This window comes from Anthonomus grandis, chromosome 18 (assembly GCF_022605725.1).
Source record: "Anthonomus grandis grandis chromosome 18, icAntGran1.3, whole genome shotgun sequence".
NCBI lineage: Eukaryota > Metazoa > Arthropoda > Insecta > Coleoptera > Curculionidae > Anthonomus > Anthonomus grandis.
This window is the reverse complement of record NC_065563.1, coordinates 7,864,360-7,880,933: the sequence shown is the minus strand read 5'-3', so window position 1 is coordinate 7,880,933 and position 16,574 is coordinate 7,864,360. Positions and strand designations below refer to the sequence as shown.

The following is a 16,574-nucleotide window of genomic DNA, read 5'->3' as shown; positions in this document are numbered from 1 at the left end:
TGGTAATGTGTGTAAATTTTATGTAAAGTGTTTTAGAAGTTATGTTTGTTTGAAATTTAAAGTGAATTTGGAATTTTTTAGTTTTTAGGATGCTTGTACACAAGATTTTGTTGTCTTACGTAATATAGCACATTTTCTTTCTTTCTTTCTTTCTTATGATCTCCTCTTATGAGTCTCCCTCATTTATAGGTCTCATATTTATAAGTTTGTTTTTTAAGTTTCGTTATTAAAAGCACAATATTTTTTAATGTAGAAGAAGTAGTCTATAATGCCATCCAATGTTTTTTGGTTCACTTAGTTATTTTGGAAATAAAACTTTTGATTTTTTAGAGAGTAATTTTATTTTATCCCCTTTATTCTTTTGTTTCAAATTATCCTATCTGTCTGTTTTTTCATATCAATAAATCCTATCTTAAAATAAAAACTTACAAATCATTTTTTAACAAAGCTAAAATAAATTACTCAAAAAACCCTTTTATAAAAACAATGTGAGCAGCAAAAATTTGGAGAATTTTAACAAACTAACACAATATCAGTTTTTTGGCTCTTGTGAAAAATTGGGTAAAATTTAGTTAGGAGAAATTGCAGGCTCACAGACGATATCATATTGACTGTATTATTTTTGTTATGGAGTGCTAAATTGGGTGTAATGGGGTTGATCCCGTAAATAAAGAACAAAGAACTGTTCAGCCACTGTGGCCTCAGTTTCAAAAACAAAAAGGTTTCTTCTAAATCCTTCAATAAACAATTCCTTTCCTTTTAATTCATTTAATAAAATCCTCAATTCTCTTTTGATTCATCCCTTTTTCATTTTCACCTTCATTATAACTATCTTGGCATCTTTCAGGGCACAAAATTCTATCACAGGTTCTTATTGCTTTATAAGTAAGGTAATAAATATCCCCAAATGATTCACTTATTATAACATGTTGCTATCTTTGGTTACTCGACACAAAACAATCTGTGCTAATTATAATATAAAAAACTCATCATAAAACGATTAAGGAGGACCAAAAGATCATTTCGTTGGTGTTGTCAAGGCGAAATTGTTAACTTATTATTATTTAAATGGATGAAAACAGTGTGATGAAAGTGGCAAAAACAGGACGCCATAACCTAGATAACAATATTATGCATTCCAAACCAGTTTTGCCTTTGATTTAATTAACGGAAAAGGTTCAGTTCAGTTTACTCACCGTAGACAAGAACCTAAAATGTCCGGGATTCTCTGGATTCAAAGAAAAATTGCGAATTGCTTTCTTTATCCCTTCACCACTTCCACCACCAACAACCGATTCACTTGAATAAAATTCTTGATTTATTTTATGCATTCCATTGGTTCTCGAAATATAATGGGACGTGTCGATGACCTTTTTTCGAATGAAAGTCGCGTGTGTTAAAAAGAGACGGCAGCAGTTCTGGAGTGGGTCGACTCAGGCAACTTATTGAATATTATCTTGGATATTTATCCTTTCCCTAAGCATTCACCATAAAATTTGCATCAATGGTTAATCTTTACAGCTCGTATTAAATGAATTTTGAATGTCAATAATAGAAATTTCTATTTCTTCTTTATTTACACACCAAAACAATTAATAGCTAATGCAATTTATTTATTCTCTAGGTAAAAAAAGAGTGCGATCAGCGCCATCTCTATTCACTCGTTTAGACCACCAGAGTAAACACAAGAATCCCAACCTAACCTCAAAAATTGACGGCAAATCGTCGCAAATAGTGCATGTGTATAGATGGTTCTTTGCACTTTTTTAGGTTTAAGTTTTATAAAAACTTAATTTGTTGAAAATATGGACTTCCCAGTCTCCGCTTTTTCCATCTACAAAAGTCAAACCAAGAAAAAACACAAGGCTTCGCCACAAAACGAATCCAAGCAGCCTCCACTCAAGAAGAAAAAACAGGTTGTCTTAAAAAATACAAAGAAACCAATAATTGGTATATCTTCTAAAAAAAAGAAAAATAAACCAAAAGCTCTCACTAGCCCTAGCAGTAACGGATATGTGAGCTCTGAGGAAGAAATACCTACATTAGTTCCCATTATTGATATACCTGAAGTACATGCACCAATGATCACAAACAATGAGAAAAAAACCTTAAAAGTCAAAAAGAAATCGGTGAAATCAAAAGATATTAAACCTTTCAATCCTGTAACGCAAGGCTTAGCATTATTCAAATGGATGCTAGACCCTGTAACACCAGCAGACTTTTTTAAAATCTACTGGGAACAAAAAGTACTGCACGTTAACAGATCCAAACAAGAATACTTCAAAGATGTTTTTAGCACCAAAAAACTTGATTCTATATTAAGAGAATTTCCGTTACATTACACTAGAAATATAGATGTTGTTGTATATAAAGATGGCAAAAAAGAAGTTATGGAAGAAGAGGGTCGAGCCTTACCATCGAAACTCTGGTATTATTATGAAACTGGGTGCAGCATAAGGGTCTTGAACCCTCAAACTTATGACCAAGATGTCCATTCAGTTATATCAAGTCTACAGGAGTATTTTGGCACAATGGTGGGTGCAAATGTCTACCTGACACCTCCTGATAGTCAAGGGTTTGCCCCACATTTTGATGATATTGAGGCATTTATTATTCAGCTGGAGGGTAGCAAATATTGGAAACTGTATAAGCCCAAGTAAGTATGTTTAAATGTCTTTTGGGATTAATCAATTATTTCATTTCTTAAATAAGTAGTCATAGGTTTATTAACTCTCATACATCATTCTAGGAGAACTACTGGAAGTTAAATTGAAAGAGCTTTTTTTCTTTTATTCTTGAGTTTTTTTTTTAGGAACTACCAAAAATATGTTGTTAATTAAAGAGCTATTAACAATATTAAAAATAAATAGTAGATCATATAAAGTACATCTAATACTTAATCTAATCATATCAAATTCAGTTAGCACACTTTCATATGTGATTGAAATTGAAAGTTTTATTGTCCAAGTGAAAACAAATCCTAATAATAAGATAATGATTGAAATATCAACAGATAATACAATAAATTCAGTATCAAAAAATAACATAAAATAACAATATCAAATTGATTAACTGGTACAATATAAAACTAATAGTAGGTGTTACATTAAATAATTAAACATTAAACAACTAAGAATCTAATTCTATCTGAAATAATAGATTTCAAATGACCCAAAGTCATGTAAGAATAGTTATTGTGAGCTCTTAACCCATTAGATCCCACGGTACCTTTTAGTCAAAAAAATAAAAAAAATAGAAAGAAAGAAAGAAAATGTGCTATATTACGTAAGAATAATCTTGTGTACAAGCATCCTACAAGCAAAACAAAAAAACAAAACAAAAATACAATTTCAAAAATTGACAAAACAATGAACAAAATTAAACACAAGAAGACAAAACTTTTTGAACATACTTGAATTAAAGATTTTGAACTAAATAAAACAATCAATTACTACTAAACCTATCATTAAAAAAGTCATCCAGGTTATAATATGCCTTAGCCAATAAAAGTGTCTTTAGTTCTCTTTTAAATTTCTTAACATCCGATATATGTCTAACACATAGAGGAACATTGTAAATTTTTTTACTCATGTAAATTAATGAGTTTTTGGTAAGGGAAGACGTAGGAATAGGTAGGGGAACATCATTTACAAGACGAGTCAAATGGCCAGTGTCAGAGGGTAGTTTGGGAATTTTGTAAATAAGAGCAGCTGTTTCTAAGATAAAGAGTGAAAAAAGAGTTAGGATTTTTTCAGAAATGAAGAGGGGTTTGCAAGAATCTCTTAACTTAGCAGAACACAGGTATCTAACTGCTTTTTTTTGAATAACAAAGACAATGTTAAGTAGCCCCTTATTGGTTAAACCCCAAAAAGGCAAGCAATACCGAATATGAGATTCAATAAGTGAAAAGTACACTGAACGTGCAACCACCCCTCCCAGCTCTTGTTTTGCCATTCTTACTGCAAAACATCCAGAAGATAATTTCCCAGCTAAATGTAAAATATGATCTTCAAACCGAAGGCGACCATCAATGGTAATTCCTAGGAACTTGCAGCACTCTTTATTCTGCAAGAGGGAATTTTCGTCAAACATCAGACCCTGAACATCGCACTTAAACCCCATAATAGACATCTTTCTTACATTAAACACGAGCCTGTTGGAAGCACACCACCCTGATAAAATCTGAAGGTCTTCAAGGATACAAGTCAGAATTTTTATGGCTCCATAGTATGGTGGTATCATCAACAAATTGAACCACCTTGCCCTGCAGTTTCAATGAACTCAAGTCATCCACATACAGTAAAAATAACAGTGGTCCCAACACTGAACCCTGGGGAACGCCGCATTTCAGGGATCTAGAAGCAGACAAACGCCCAGACACTGTAACCTTCTGAGTACGATTTGATAGATAGGACTCAAGCCATCGCAACGCTACGCCCCTAAAACTATATTTATCAAGCTTAGATAACAGTATTCCATGATCCACACAGTCAAACGCTTTGGATAGATCACAAAACACTGCCGCCGATGACTCTCCAGAATTCAAGGACACATAGACGCTCTCCAAAAAGCTAAAAACAGCATCATGAGTCCCTTTACCGGCTTGAAATCCAAACTGATTTGCAGACAAAATGCCATTATGATGTAAAAGGGACAAAATTCTGCTTTTTGCAAGTTTTTCAACTATCTTAGAGAGGGTAGACAAAATAGAAATGGGACGGAATTTACAAGGCTGATCCAAATCTCCACCCTTATGAAGAGGGATAACCACTGCCTCTTTTAAACATGAAGGAAAAATGCCAATATGTAAAGAATTGTTTATGGCAGAAACTAAAACATTTAAGGCTGAATCAGGCAAAAAGAGTAACAACCTCGAAGATATTCCATCAGCTCCAGATGATTTATGGTTTTTTAGGCGTTTGATTTCATTTTTTACTTCGGTAAGATCGACAGGATGAAAGAAAAATGAATGCTCAACCGACACTTGTTGAAGATAGTGTAAGGAATCAATGTTACTACGAATGCCCTTAAGCAAGATATTAGGTATATCACAATAATAGTCGTTTAAAATGTCAGGTCTTAAATCCGGTTCAGGTACTTTTTTATGGCAATGTCTAAAATCATTAATAATCGACCAACACTCTCTTTGCCTATTTGATGACATATTTAAGCGATCCCTATAATAATTAGAGTTTGCTGCTTTAATTGTCTTTCTGTACAGACTACGGTATTTCTGATGATATACAAAAATATTTTCATTTGTGGTATATTTGCACAATTTAGTCAAAAAACGGAGGTTTTTAACTGAAATTCTAAGGCCTTTTGTAACCCATGGTTTTCGTTTCTTAGTTTTAAGCCTCATTTTAGGAAAGCACTGATTGATCTTTTCACACAGAACTTGAAAAAATAAAGTAAGTGGGTCAAAAGCCGTTTCAAGTGCATTCCATTTTACCGAAGCTGTAGCAGCAGAAAAAGCATTGAAATTTCTCCTGCTGAAAATTCTTCCCATATAATGAGATGAAGATAATGCAGTATTATATGGCATTTTAGCAAGAACAGCTTCATGGTCGGAAATAGCAGATGGGAGTACTGTGCATAAAACGTCATCAAAATTTGTACAGAAATAGTCAATTGTAGTTGCAGATGAAGAAGTTATTCGTGTGGGAGAAAGAACGTGCATTTTCAAGTCGTAAGAATTTAAAATACTTAAAAGAGAAGTACGTGGCAAGGTTTCATCAGTGTAGTTGATATTAAAGTCACCAACCAATATGACCTTAGAGTGTAGGGATAACTGGGATAAAAGAGAATCAAGTTTGTCCAGAAACATAGCAATATCTCCTGTAGGTGGTCTATAAACACAAAGAATATATAAGGAGAAAGAATATACACACTAAGGTCACATTAATCCCTTCTGCTTGATGACAAATTATCAATTATGTAATTAAACTTTATATATTTTACTTTTTGTTTAAAGGGTAAAACATGACATTTATTAACATTCAATTAATATTAAACCAATCAGATATGGAGTCTAAGGCTACGGTTATAGTGCATGCGTGTTCTGACGAACTGGCGTTCGGCCGAAAACGTCAGAATTCTTGGTCAGAACAAAAGTGGTTAGTTTGTTTGCGTATTGTGACGAACTGATTTTAATTTTTACTGGTTTTGTTGCCGTCGCAAAATATCCGTGATGGATGACGTGGACGATTATCTGTTTTTAGAAAGTCCTTTGTTAAAAATGTTATTAATGAATGAAAGGACTATATGTATAAACGAAATGTTTGCTTCAAGGAATATTAATGGTGAATTTCACACCCTATTTGAAGAACTTTTACGCCAACCAGAAAAATTTTTCGAATACTTTAGAATGTCAATACAAACTTTCAACTATATCCTAGAGGGGATCGAAGAAAGTATAACTAAGCAATCAAACTTTCGAGAATGCATATCAGCTAGAGAAAGATTGGCCCTAACTTTGAGGTAAGTCTGTACTTAGTAATACTTACAAATACTTCCTTAGTTGATTGTCAAAGGAATAAAACTTCTTATTTCTTATCTACAAACCATATTTTTTAAATACAAAATAATACTGTTAATACATTTTGAAAAAGTTTATACGAAATCCTATTACGGTCCAGGGTTATGTGAGGAAAAAAATGTTGCTAAGTCTGTGTAGGTATTAATATTGTCATGCTCTGCGGTTTCTACACTGCTAGGTCCAGAAGGGGTGGTCAGGAGGGAACATGAAGAAGTCGGCCTAGTGTTATGCATTGGCTCTGAAGATTTATTGTAATATGAATAGTGTGAAGATGGATAGGTGTTTCCACAGCTTTTTTGTTGTTGAAAATATTGCTCATCGCAAAATACTTGCTGCAGCTTATTTCTCACGATCATTTTCCTCTCTTCTGGCACATTTTTAAGGTATGGCAACAAGCTCATCAAAAAATGATAATCAGCATCTTCTTGGTCTACTTTCTTGGTAACCGGAGCGTTTTTCTTTTTAAATTCCTCCAACTTTTTCTGTTCAATTTCCAGAAGCTTGGAAAAAGCACTTGACTTTGCAATTTTGGCACGTTTAGTCTGAGGAGTTATGTCGGGATTGTCGGGGGCTACACGCTGTGATTGTGACCGAAAGTTTTTCTCTGTTTTGGAATTACTTGATGCAATTGCGCTCAACTGTGACTCATCATCCAAGTCATCTTCACTGCTATCATCGAATTCTCCAACATCGTTTTCAAGCTCTCCGTCAGCCTCGGGTTCTGGAATACTACTTTGCATAATTCTAGGGGCGAATTGATCTTTCAGAAACAGCATAGCTGTATAATACGGCCATGTCGATTCTTTTCCTCTGCCCCCTTCTTGGCCCGATCGAGTTTCTGTGCATTTTTTAAATTCTTTGCGATAGGTGTCTCTTAGACCACGCCACTTATTTTTGACAGTTTCTACTGAAATAAAAAAAAATTTAATAGAAGATGTTCACTTTAAAATTTTATTATTATCATATTATATTTTTTTTAGGTATCTATCTACGGGGATGTCTTTTAGGGCACTCAGTTTTTCATATAGAATTTCCCATAGTGCAATACGATTAATTGTTTATGAAACATGTCTATCAATATGGAATAGCTTTCGGGAAAAACACATGCCTATGCCTACTACAGAACATTTAAAAGCTATAGCAAAAGACTTTTTCACAAAATGGAATTTTCCTAACTGCGTTGGCTGCATTGACGGAAAACATATCAGAATTAAATGCCCACAAAATTCAGGATCGTTATATTATAATTACAAACAGTATTTTTCAATAGTGTTACAAGGAATATCGGATGCCAGTTATAGATTTGTGACTGTAGATGTGGGAGCTTACGGAAAGCAAAGCGATGGAGGCATATTTTCGCTTTCGAACGTTTATAAACATTTAGAGCAAAATACGTTTAATATCCCAGATAACGACTATATACCATCAACAAAAATTATGGCGCCCTTTGTACTATTAGGTGACGACGCTTATCCGTTGAAGTCGTATTTGTTAAAACCATATTCAAAACAGAATCTTTCCCGTGAAGAACGGATATTCAACTACAGATTGTCTAGAGCTCGGCGCTGTATTGAATGTGCGTTTGGGATATTAGTTAGTAAATGGAGATTTTTAAAAACAGAACTTCAGATGTATCCTGAAAAAGTTGACATTCTAGTGAAAAGTGCAACCTTATTGCATAATGTAATTATCGACATGGAAGGAGTCCCAGTACTGACACAAGAACAACATGGTCTCAATAAAAAGACATCTGTTTCAAGGCGATACAATCGCTACGGGGCAACAGCGGCTCAAGTAAGAGACATTTATAAAAATTACTTTTGGAGCCCAGCAGGGGCGGTGCAGTTTCAGTATAACATTTTTAATTAATAATTAAACCTAAATTCCTAAACTCATTTCTAATTTAATGTAAGTACTATGGAATATATGTAATATTAATGTACCTAATGTAATACTTACGACTTGTATTCATTTCCTGTGCAATCTTTTCCCATTTTTGTCGAGATTGATCTCTATTATGGTAACTTTTGTCCTTCATGTCCCATAAACTTTTGTTTTCAAGAACTAAACTAATTAATTTATCCACGTCCATACTTTTACAATTCAAATTCGCATTTACATTCGTCCGAAAAAACAAAATTATTTGAAAGATCTATTCTTCTGACGAATTCGTGCGGGTTCGGCCGAACAATTCGCTCCTAACGTAACCACTATAGTTTGCTGCTGTTTATTTGTTTGTTCGCGCGTGTTCTGACGAGTTCGTCCGAACGCCAGTTCGTCAGAACACGCATGCACTATAACCGTAGCCTAAATCACACTGCAATTTATGACAATGTTTCAAAGAAGATACATATATAAAAAAACTTAGTCATCTGCAAAAATTAAACGCTTAGAATGTAGTATAATGTTTGTTAGATCATTAATAAATATTACAAACAGTACTGCCCTGCAGCACTCGACACATTGCTGTGTATTGTCAGATTCTTTGCATATTTAAACTTGTCAAACTCTCTTGTTTAGATAGGATTTTATAAATTTACATACAGACAATGTAAACTAAAGATGCATCTCCCAATTTCAATATTCGGGTTATTGTGAAAAACTTCAGTATTTGAGGAAATGCATTGGTCTTTAGACACAGATTAAAAATTGTTTTTAGCAGATGCTCATTTCATCAGATATAGAAGGAAATACAAAGTTTCCAGAGCATTCCTCTACCGTAGGCTTCTCAGACTGCTAAACGACCCCAAAGTAGGCAATAAATGTGTTGAGCAATGTCTAGAGAACTACTAAAAAAATGTCTGCTGATATTCAGTTTAAAATTTTTGGAACTCCCAGAAGTTATTTGAAGTTTGAATGTTGCTCTCAGAGTTTTAAGCTTGTTTTTAACCTCTGAAAATCTGATGCTAACTTTTTTGTATTTGTCTGTGAAGATTATTTTTTAACTTAACGTTTTGTTAATTTATGTGGAAAAGTAAATTGGAGAGTTATTACCTTTGCAAATGTCTCTTTTTACTAATTTTTTGAGGTATTTCTTATTGATCCGGGCATTCATATATCTTTTCATAAAATAAATCAATAAAGTTAACATCCCCTAATAAGATCTATAGAAGGTAGAAATCCCCTTTTAAATAATCATACATATATGCCAGGAAAACTTGTGATATATGTGAGGCCATACAAATAGAAGAATGATATCAGTCCTTTGCTAAAACTGAAATATCACAAGATTTTACAGTTAAAATATTCATATTTGATAACTTTTGAGTTATATTGATTCAGATTATAAAAGTTAAAAAAACTATTTATTAGCTTACAGTTCTCACAGCCTTTCGTTGAATAGGGTGGGAAATTGAAATTACCTAAAATTATTATATCTACATTCTTACTTTAGATAACTTAGATACTTTTAAATTTATTAAAAAAAATTGGACATATACATCAACGAGTTTTACTTTAATATTACTTTTGAAAAGCTTTAATAAAAAACATGTTTCTGTCAATCAGTAAATCCATAATTTGTCTTCGATGTTAATTTTTGGCACAATTTAAAGCTAAAGTGAATTTTATAGAGATGAAGATGTCTTAGCGAGAGACTCAAGCCAAAATTTCAATGCCAAAGACTTGGGTCCACCATTTATGGAGGTGAAACTAAATGCCGGAGATGTTCTTTATTTTCCTAGAGGAACTATTCATGAAGGTACTCTTTCATCCCTTACATTGACTGTTTAATTACTTGTTTTTAACTTTAAGGACACACCAAAGAAGAACATTCTTTGCATATTACCGTGTCAGTATACCAGCACACAGCTTATGCTGATTTGTTAGAGCATGCCCTTCCAGCAGCCCTAAAAAGGGCCGCCCGGGAAAATATTGATTTTAGAAAGGGACTACCGTTAAACTACTTAAAACATTTGGGGGTGGTGAATAAATCGGAGAAGTCAGCTAAAAGAGAATTAATTGTTAAACAGGTCAAATCACTTATGGGCAAATTGGTGGATTACCTGGATGTTGATGGCGCAGCGGACCAGTTAGGGCGGAAATTTATGCACGATGCCATGCCCCCTTTGTATAGCAAGGAAGAAGCGGAGAATTCGTCCAAGTTTGATGGGGATTTTATGGAAATGGGAAAGGTCTATAACAGGTTGTATTATTATTATTATTTACTTGATCGGAGGTGTTTCTATGATAATTTTGCAGAGTTGAGATCTCCACTGAGACTAAAGTGAGGCTGCTGAGGTATTATGCTTTAAGGGTGGTCCAAGAGGCAGATACATCAAAGTTATACTTTTGCACTGATAATGCTAAAACTTATCATGGAGAAGAAGAGCAATGGATGGAAATCGATGATATGTTGATCCCAGGGGTCGAGATGCTTCAGAAAAGCTATCCAGACTTTATTGGTAAAAAAACTTATATTTTATGTTTTTTTTTTTAAATTAAATTTATGTGTTTTAGTGGTTGATAATTTGCCTATTGACGACGAAGCAGAGAAACTCTCTTTGGTGTATTCATTATGGGAACATGGCATGATAGTAACAGACGGTCCGCTGGAGCCGTTCCCTTTTGACTAAGTGACGTTTTTATTAATGGTTTTTAAGTTGAAATATTTCTGTTTCGGTTTGTTTTATGTGCCAACATATATTAATAAAAAAATAATTTTTTCAGTTGCTTTTGTGAAGCATCAATGTTTTTATTCATTGGCAAACATGTTTGGGGATAACTTTGGAATATTTTCGTATTTTTTTTTTACATTAATTTAAAGGAATGCGTGAGGATGGTTCTGAGGGTAAGTAAAACGTGGTCTTGAGGTAAGGATTTGGGCCGTTAGGAAAATCTTTGTTGAGATATTTTCTTAACCAGTTTACGCTATTCTTAATAGAGCTTTTGCGACGTAATTCGAATATTCTTTAAAGGACAAATGATGCATTTTTTAGTAGTGAGTAGTTTTTTTTATTTTTACTAGTGTCAGTAGCTTAAAAACCTATCAAGTTGGAGGAAATGTTCTGCCCCAAGTTCCAAAAGCCATTGAATCTTAAGTTTTTGAAGGTAAATTGCAACCTAAAGATTTGTTGGAATTAATATTCTTTTATATTAATACAAAACCAATAAACCAGGTTCCGAAAGGAAAATAAAATCCGCAAACATAAATTAGACATAGGGCTCATAGAAAGTAATAGAAAGGCAAAAGTGACAATAAACTTAAGTACTCTAAAAGACCCTTTTTTAGGTTGTCAAGAAAATAGTTCAGTTATACAAACAAACATATTTGATTTATTTGACATTTTGAAATGAAGCAAAAAGGCTTTTGATGTGAGTTTGTAATTTTAGTCTTGAGCAGAAACGTGTTGAATACAGATGTATTAAAATATACTTTCGTTTAATTTAAATTCCCATACACCATTATATTTTCGTTAAAATTTAATAGGTTATGGGCCCAGGTTCGCGTAAACTGTATACGTTCGTTTAATTGTGATAATTATTTGCCAGTACCGGACTCAGTGGGGTGGCATTAAACGTGTGTAAACATTTCTTTGTGTCTTTGTGAGTGTTGTTTTGGCGTTTAAAATAATGGAGAAAACCAAGCCACGAAATGTCCAACCATTTAACGGTGAAAAGTATAGTATTTGGAAATTTCGTGTGAAATTATTAGCGGAAGCACAAGTTCTTTATGTTGTTGACGAGGGACTCCCGAATCAACCTGACGAGAGATGGAAAAGGCATGATATTTATGCGAAGGGAATAATCACTGAATATCTAAGTGATTCTTTCTTGAATTTTGTCAAGGATAAACCAACTGCAAGAGACGTTTTTTGATGCTATGGATGCAATATATGAAAGGCGAAGTTTAGCTACCGTAGAATGGGGCTATTCTGGAAATCAGGGGTAATTTGAGAATTCATCCGAAAAATGTTAAAAGCGGCAACAACGCCCACAGAGTTAATAACAATACGCAAACGCCGCGCAAGGCCATTAGTGATGTTAACTTTCGTTACTTTTAGGTACTTGTAACGATTCGTTACTTTCGATACAAGTATTCGTTACTTTGTATTAGTGATTTCGTTACTTTCGTTATTTTTGATATTATGAGTATATTGATTAAAATTCGTTGAAATTTATTGCTGTTTTAGATACAAACTTATGTACGATGTATGTTCATGATATTGGACAATCAATCAGTTATAGAATTTTTTTTTGCTCTTTTAAATCTCCTAATTTTTCCGAATATGCAGTGTTATATTATGATTGTTTAGGTATATTTTCTTTATAGTATAACGATTACGATTAAGCTGTTTTATAATCGCAAAATTATGTATTTAGACCGTACAAAAAATGATAAACATTTATTTTATATTTTTTCCTATAAAGTAGGTCCTATTAGATCCTTATAAGTAGGTATATTTAAAAAAATAAATAAGTGAAGTGAACACATACATAAGACAAACTTATATTAATTTAGGCAAATTACTACAAATCTAAACAAAAAAACAAAACAAAATGAATGTGTTGGTAAACTCACTTAAAATTAAAAATAAATTTAATACCATACATTAAATATATGTTTAACAAATTGTAACTTAGGGTGCTACTCTTTCCAAATAAAATTTTTTTTAACAAAATTTAACCTAATAATTTAATATTATAACAAATACGATTCATTATCATTATAATATGTTATTATTACAGTGCAAAAATATAAGTTTCTTTACGTTTTTTGATTTTAATCGGTTGCGCCGTTCAGAAAGAATTTGTCCTGCTTTTGAGAAGAGTCTTTCACAGGGAACTGAAGTTCCAACAACAGAAAGATGTTTTTGAGCCAAAACTGATAACTGGGGATATGTTAAATGACGAGTTCGCCACCAATGTAAGGGATTTTCTTTTCTACCGATATTCGGTTCTGATAAAAAAGTTCTAATTTCTGTGATAGCTGCAGCTGTAGGACTTATACTACTTTCAGTAGACCTGATAGTTTCATCAAAGTCCTCCCAAATTAAATCTGCACTTAGAGTATTTGGTTGAGTTTTTATTGCGGTTTCTTCATATTCATTAATTACAGTAGAAACAGTTTCAGCCTGTATTTTATTAATTTGTCTTACAAAATCTTCTTGAATCTTTTCTTTTACTTTTTGTAGAGCTATATCAAAATTAAAAGCTTTTGCTTTAAATCTAGGATCAAGAAATGTAGATTTCGCCAAAGTAATATTAGTTTCTATATTTCTAAATCTAAATTCAATGGAAGTTGATAACTGATTGATTAATTGTTTTCCTGTATCTGTAATAATTGTGTTAGAATCTAATTTATGCAATGCTTTTTTCAAACCTCCTACAATTAAAATGACCTTGGAGAGTGTAACTGATTTATCCGCACACATTTCTACACTAACTTGCTCAAACGGTTTTAAAATCTTACATACTTCATCTAACAATGTCCATTCTTCCGCATTTGGTAATTCTATCGGATTATGTAACACTCCGACAGTCGCTCTTAAGGGTTCACTTAATTGTAGGAAACGTTCAAACATGTAGTATGTAGAATTCCTAGTTACAACATCGTTTATTAATTTTAAAGGGATAAATTTTGGATCATTGTTCATTTGCTTTTGTATAGATAATAGTTTTTGGTTTGCCTGAGAACTTCTATGAAAATATTGAACCGCTGTTTTGATTTTTTTTTTGATATTTTGAAGGCAACTATTTATACCTTCTTTTACTATTAAATGTATTGTGTGTGCAAAACAGGGAATATGAGCCCAGCCACCTAGTTTAACAGCACCAACCACATTAGCTGCGTTATCGCATACGTGGTGACTGCATATACCTTATCTAATATTCCCCATTCAGCTGCTACACGTTTTAATTCAATGCACACATTTTCAGAAGTGTGTCTTTCATTATAGCTAAAACATGTTAAAATGCAAGAATGTAATTCCCAGTAATCAGTTATAAAATGCGCTGTTACTCCTAAAAAACCCTCTATATTAAGTGATGTCCACCCATCTGTAGTAAGGGTAACAAAATCTGTCCTTTTCACAAGATTTTTTAAAATGATGAAGTTTGTCGAATGAACTTTTTCATCATACTTTGCAACCAAAAGAGATTTTGTAAATGTTGCCCTACTTGGTAAATTATACGATGGCTCTATTGCTTTTAGTAATTTTCTAAAACCCTTATCCTGAACTATAGAGAAAGGTTGCAAATCCTCAGTTATCATGTTTAAAATTAAGTCGTTGATTAATTTTGTACGCGGTAGTGAGATAGGTCGTGAAACAAATTTTGTCAAACTTGCCTGTTGAGGTGTTTTTTTCTTATCATTTGGTTTTTTAATTGACGATGACGACTCTTGGTTGATTGCATTAGATGTGGACGGGATTTCTGGGTCAGGTTGAGTATGGCCTTCAGTTGGATTTAAGGATTCAATATTTGATGGCGTCAGCGGCCGAACTGATAAACTCGAATGATCTAGTATTTTAAAAACAATAAATTATAATCTATGCGAACTACAAATTAAAATGTTCAACACTTTCAGTTCACGACTTTAGAAAAGTATAAAAATGGCCGACTGTTTCTTAAAATATACAATAGAACAAAAAAAAATCAGAAGCTTTGGGTTAAAAAATATGTTTTTTAAATGAAACATCCAGTTTTTATAAGTGTTTTTAGCCTATAAACTTTATAATATCTTACTAAAAAGCCTAAATGTTTGTGTGTATTAAACTTTTCCAGCCACCCTGCCCTGCATATTTAAATATTTATTTCCAAAAAATCAACAATCAACTGTTTTCAAAATTATGTATAGATTGTGTCATATACAAACAGTTACAAAATACCATTTAAACCGCCTTTAAAAGAATATACTTTCTTGCACAAATTGCATTTGGCTTTTCGTGAATCTTGGCTTTTCGTGATTCGTTGTTTGTGGTTAAAGTAGAAAAAATCAGTCAGAAACGAAAGTAACGAAATAACGAATAAAAATTAGCTTTTGTATTCGTTACTATAAGTACATCTTAAGTAACGAATACTTTGTAATGAATACTTAAATTTTTGACATCACTAAAGGCCATTAGTACACATGCAACCGCGTACTCGAGCGCAGATCGACGAAAGGTAGCTGTTTTATTTTGGCGCGTAAAAATATTAGGAAAAACACGTGTTTTTTTGGTGAAAGAACGGTAAGTGGTTAACTTTACTCTTTAAATCTAAACCGATTAATTGTATGATCGTGAATTGTATGAAGTGCCAATCATAAATTGGCACTTAATCCAAATAAAAGTATGGGGTTTTAGGAAGGTGTATTGGTAACAAACATTTTAGGACTCTTTTGTTTTTTTTTATTCAGTATTTTCTGGAGTGGGGTAATTTGAGAAGTGACTGGGGGCTATTTGAGAAGGCATGGGGGCTATTTGAAAATTGTTAGAAATTGCTTTCAAATGAAATTGGCTTTTTTAGAATGGTATGAGATAATGGTGCGCACTTAAAAAAAAACATTTAGCCATGTCAGAAATGGCAAAAATTACGTGCCATATAGGCATTACTCAGAGAAAGCCTTAGCCAGAGCAATAGAAGAAGTAAAAAAAGGGCGGTTAACTTTGGCTAAGGCCTCCGAGCATTTCAAAGTGCCCATCGCCACCATAAGCAGACGTGCTAGGGGGACCAATATATTTGAAAAACCGGGAAGACCTTCAATATTTTCCAAGGAAGAAGAGGAACAGTTTGTGAAATACCTAAATATTGTGGCAGCTTGGGGATTTCCCTTTGACATATTGGATCTAAGACTTTTTGCGAAGAATTACCTGGATAAAAAAGGTGTACAGGAGGTTCGTTTGAAGGATAACTTTCCTGGTAGAGATTGGGCATTAGCTTTTCTTAAACGACACGAAAAGCTCATATCAAACCGTCTATCATCCAATATTTCAACTAAAAGAGCTTCACTTTCACCAGAAGTTATCGATAATTTTTTTGATAATGCCCGAGATACTTTATTAGCGGTAAATCCTAGTTTAATGATAAATTATGATGAAACAAACCTTACCGACAA

General features: G+C 33.1%; 4 protein-coding genes across 5 annotated transcripts in view; 2 read left to right on the top strand and 2 right to left on the bottom strand.

Annotated features, from left to right (window-relative positions):
* LOC126746877 (protein pinocchio) overlaps positions 1-1,353 on the bottom strand; it is a 168,585-nt gene extending 167,232 nt beyond the window's left edge. The window contains exon 1 of the mRNA XM_050455273.1: positions 1,197-1,353. Coding sequence (XP_050311230.1) covers positions 1,197-1,331 — 135 coding nt within the window. The 5' untranslated portion in view covers positions 1,332-1,353. The remainder of the gene's footprint in view (positions 1-1,196) is intronic.
* A 348-nt stretch (positions 1,354-1,701) lies between these two features.
* Positions 1,702-11,205, top strand: LOC126746866 (ribosomal oxygenase 1). Its single transcript, XM_050455257.1, has 5 exons — positions 1,702-2,656; positions 10,111-10,238; positions 10,292-10,682; positions 10,739-10,941; positions 10,997-11,205. Exons 1-5 carry the CDS (start codon positions 1,806-1,808, stop codon positions 11,110-11,112), a joined length of 1,689 nt encoding a protein of 562 aa, XP_050311214.1. The 5' UTR covers positions 1,702-1,805; the 3' UTR covers positions 11,113-11,205.
* LOC126746870 (uncharacterized) lies at positions 6,039-8,490 on the top strand. Its single transcript, XM_050455262.1, has 2 exons — positions 6,039-6,480; positions 7,519-8,490. The coding sequence occupies exons 1-2, from the start codon at positions 6,191-6,193 to the stop codon at positions 8,405-8,407; spliced, it is 1,179 nt and encodes a 392-aa protein (XP_050311219.1). The 5' UTR covers positions 6,039-6,190; the 3' UTR covers positions 8,408-8,490.
* Positions 6,543-8,843, bottom strand: LOC126746874 (uncharacterized). 2 transcript variants are annotated; one of them, XM_050455269.1, is made up of 2 exons: positions 8,498-8,843; positions 6,543-7,442 (listed from the first exon to the last, which is right to left on the bottom strand). In XM_050455269.1, exons 1-2 carry the CDS (start codon positions 8,628-8,630, stop codon positions 6,628-6,630), a joined length of 948 nt encoding a protein of 315 aa, XP_050311226.1. In that variant the 5' UTR covers positions 8,631-8,843; the 3' UTR covers positions 6,543-6,627. The 2 variants fall into 2 exon arrangements, with proteins under 2 accessions (XP_050311226.1, XP_050311225.1); XM_050455268.1 differs by having other exon boundaries at positions 6,543-7,445; positions 8,498-8,836.
* Positions 11,206-16,574: the final 5,369 nt, after the last annotated feature.

Coding starts and splice junctions, on each gene's coding strand:
- LOC126746866 (XM_050455257.1), top strand. CDS start 1,806: ATGGACTTCCCAGTCTCCGCTTTTTCCATCTACAAAAGTCAAACCAAG. Junction 10,239..10,291: donor TAGAGGAACTATTCATGAAG/GTACTCTTTCAT, acceptor TTTAACTTTAAG/GACACACCAAAGAAGAACAT. Junction 10,942..10,996: donor AAGCTATCCAGACTTTATTG/GTAAAAAAACTT, acceptor TATGTGTTTTAG/TGGTTGATAATTTGCCTATT.
- LOC126746870 (XM_050455262.1), top strand. CDS start 6,191: ATGGATGACGTGGACGATTATCTGTTTTTAGAAAGTCCTTTGTTAAAA. Junction 6,481..7,518: donor AGATTGGCCCTAACTTTGAG/GTAAGTCTGTAC, acceptor TATTTTTTTTAG/GTATCTATCTACGGGGATGT.
- LOC126746874 (XM_050455268.1), bottom strand. CDS start 8,630: ATGGACGTGGATAAATTAATTAGTTTAGTTCTTGAAAACAAAAGTTTA. Junction 7,446..8,497: donor ACAGGAAATGAATACAAGTC/GTAAGTATTACA, acceptor TTTTTATTTCAG/TAGAAACTGTCAAAAATAAG.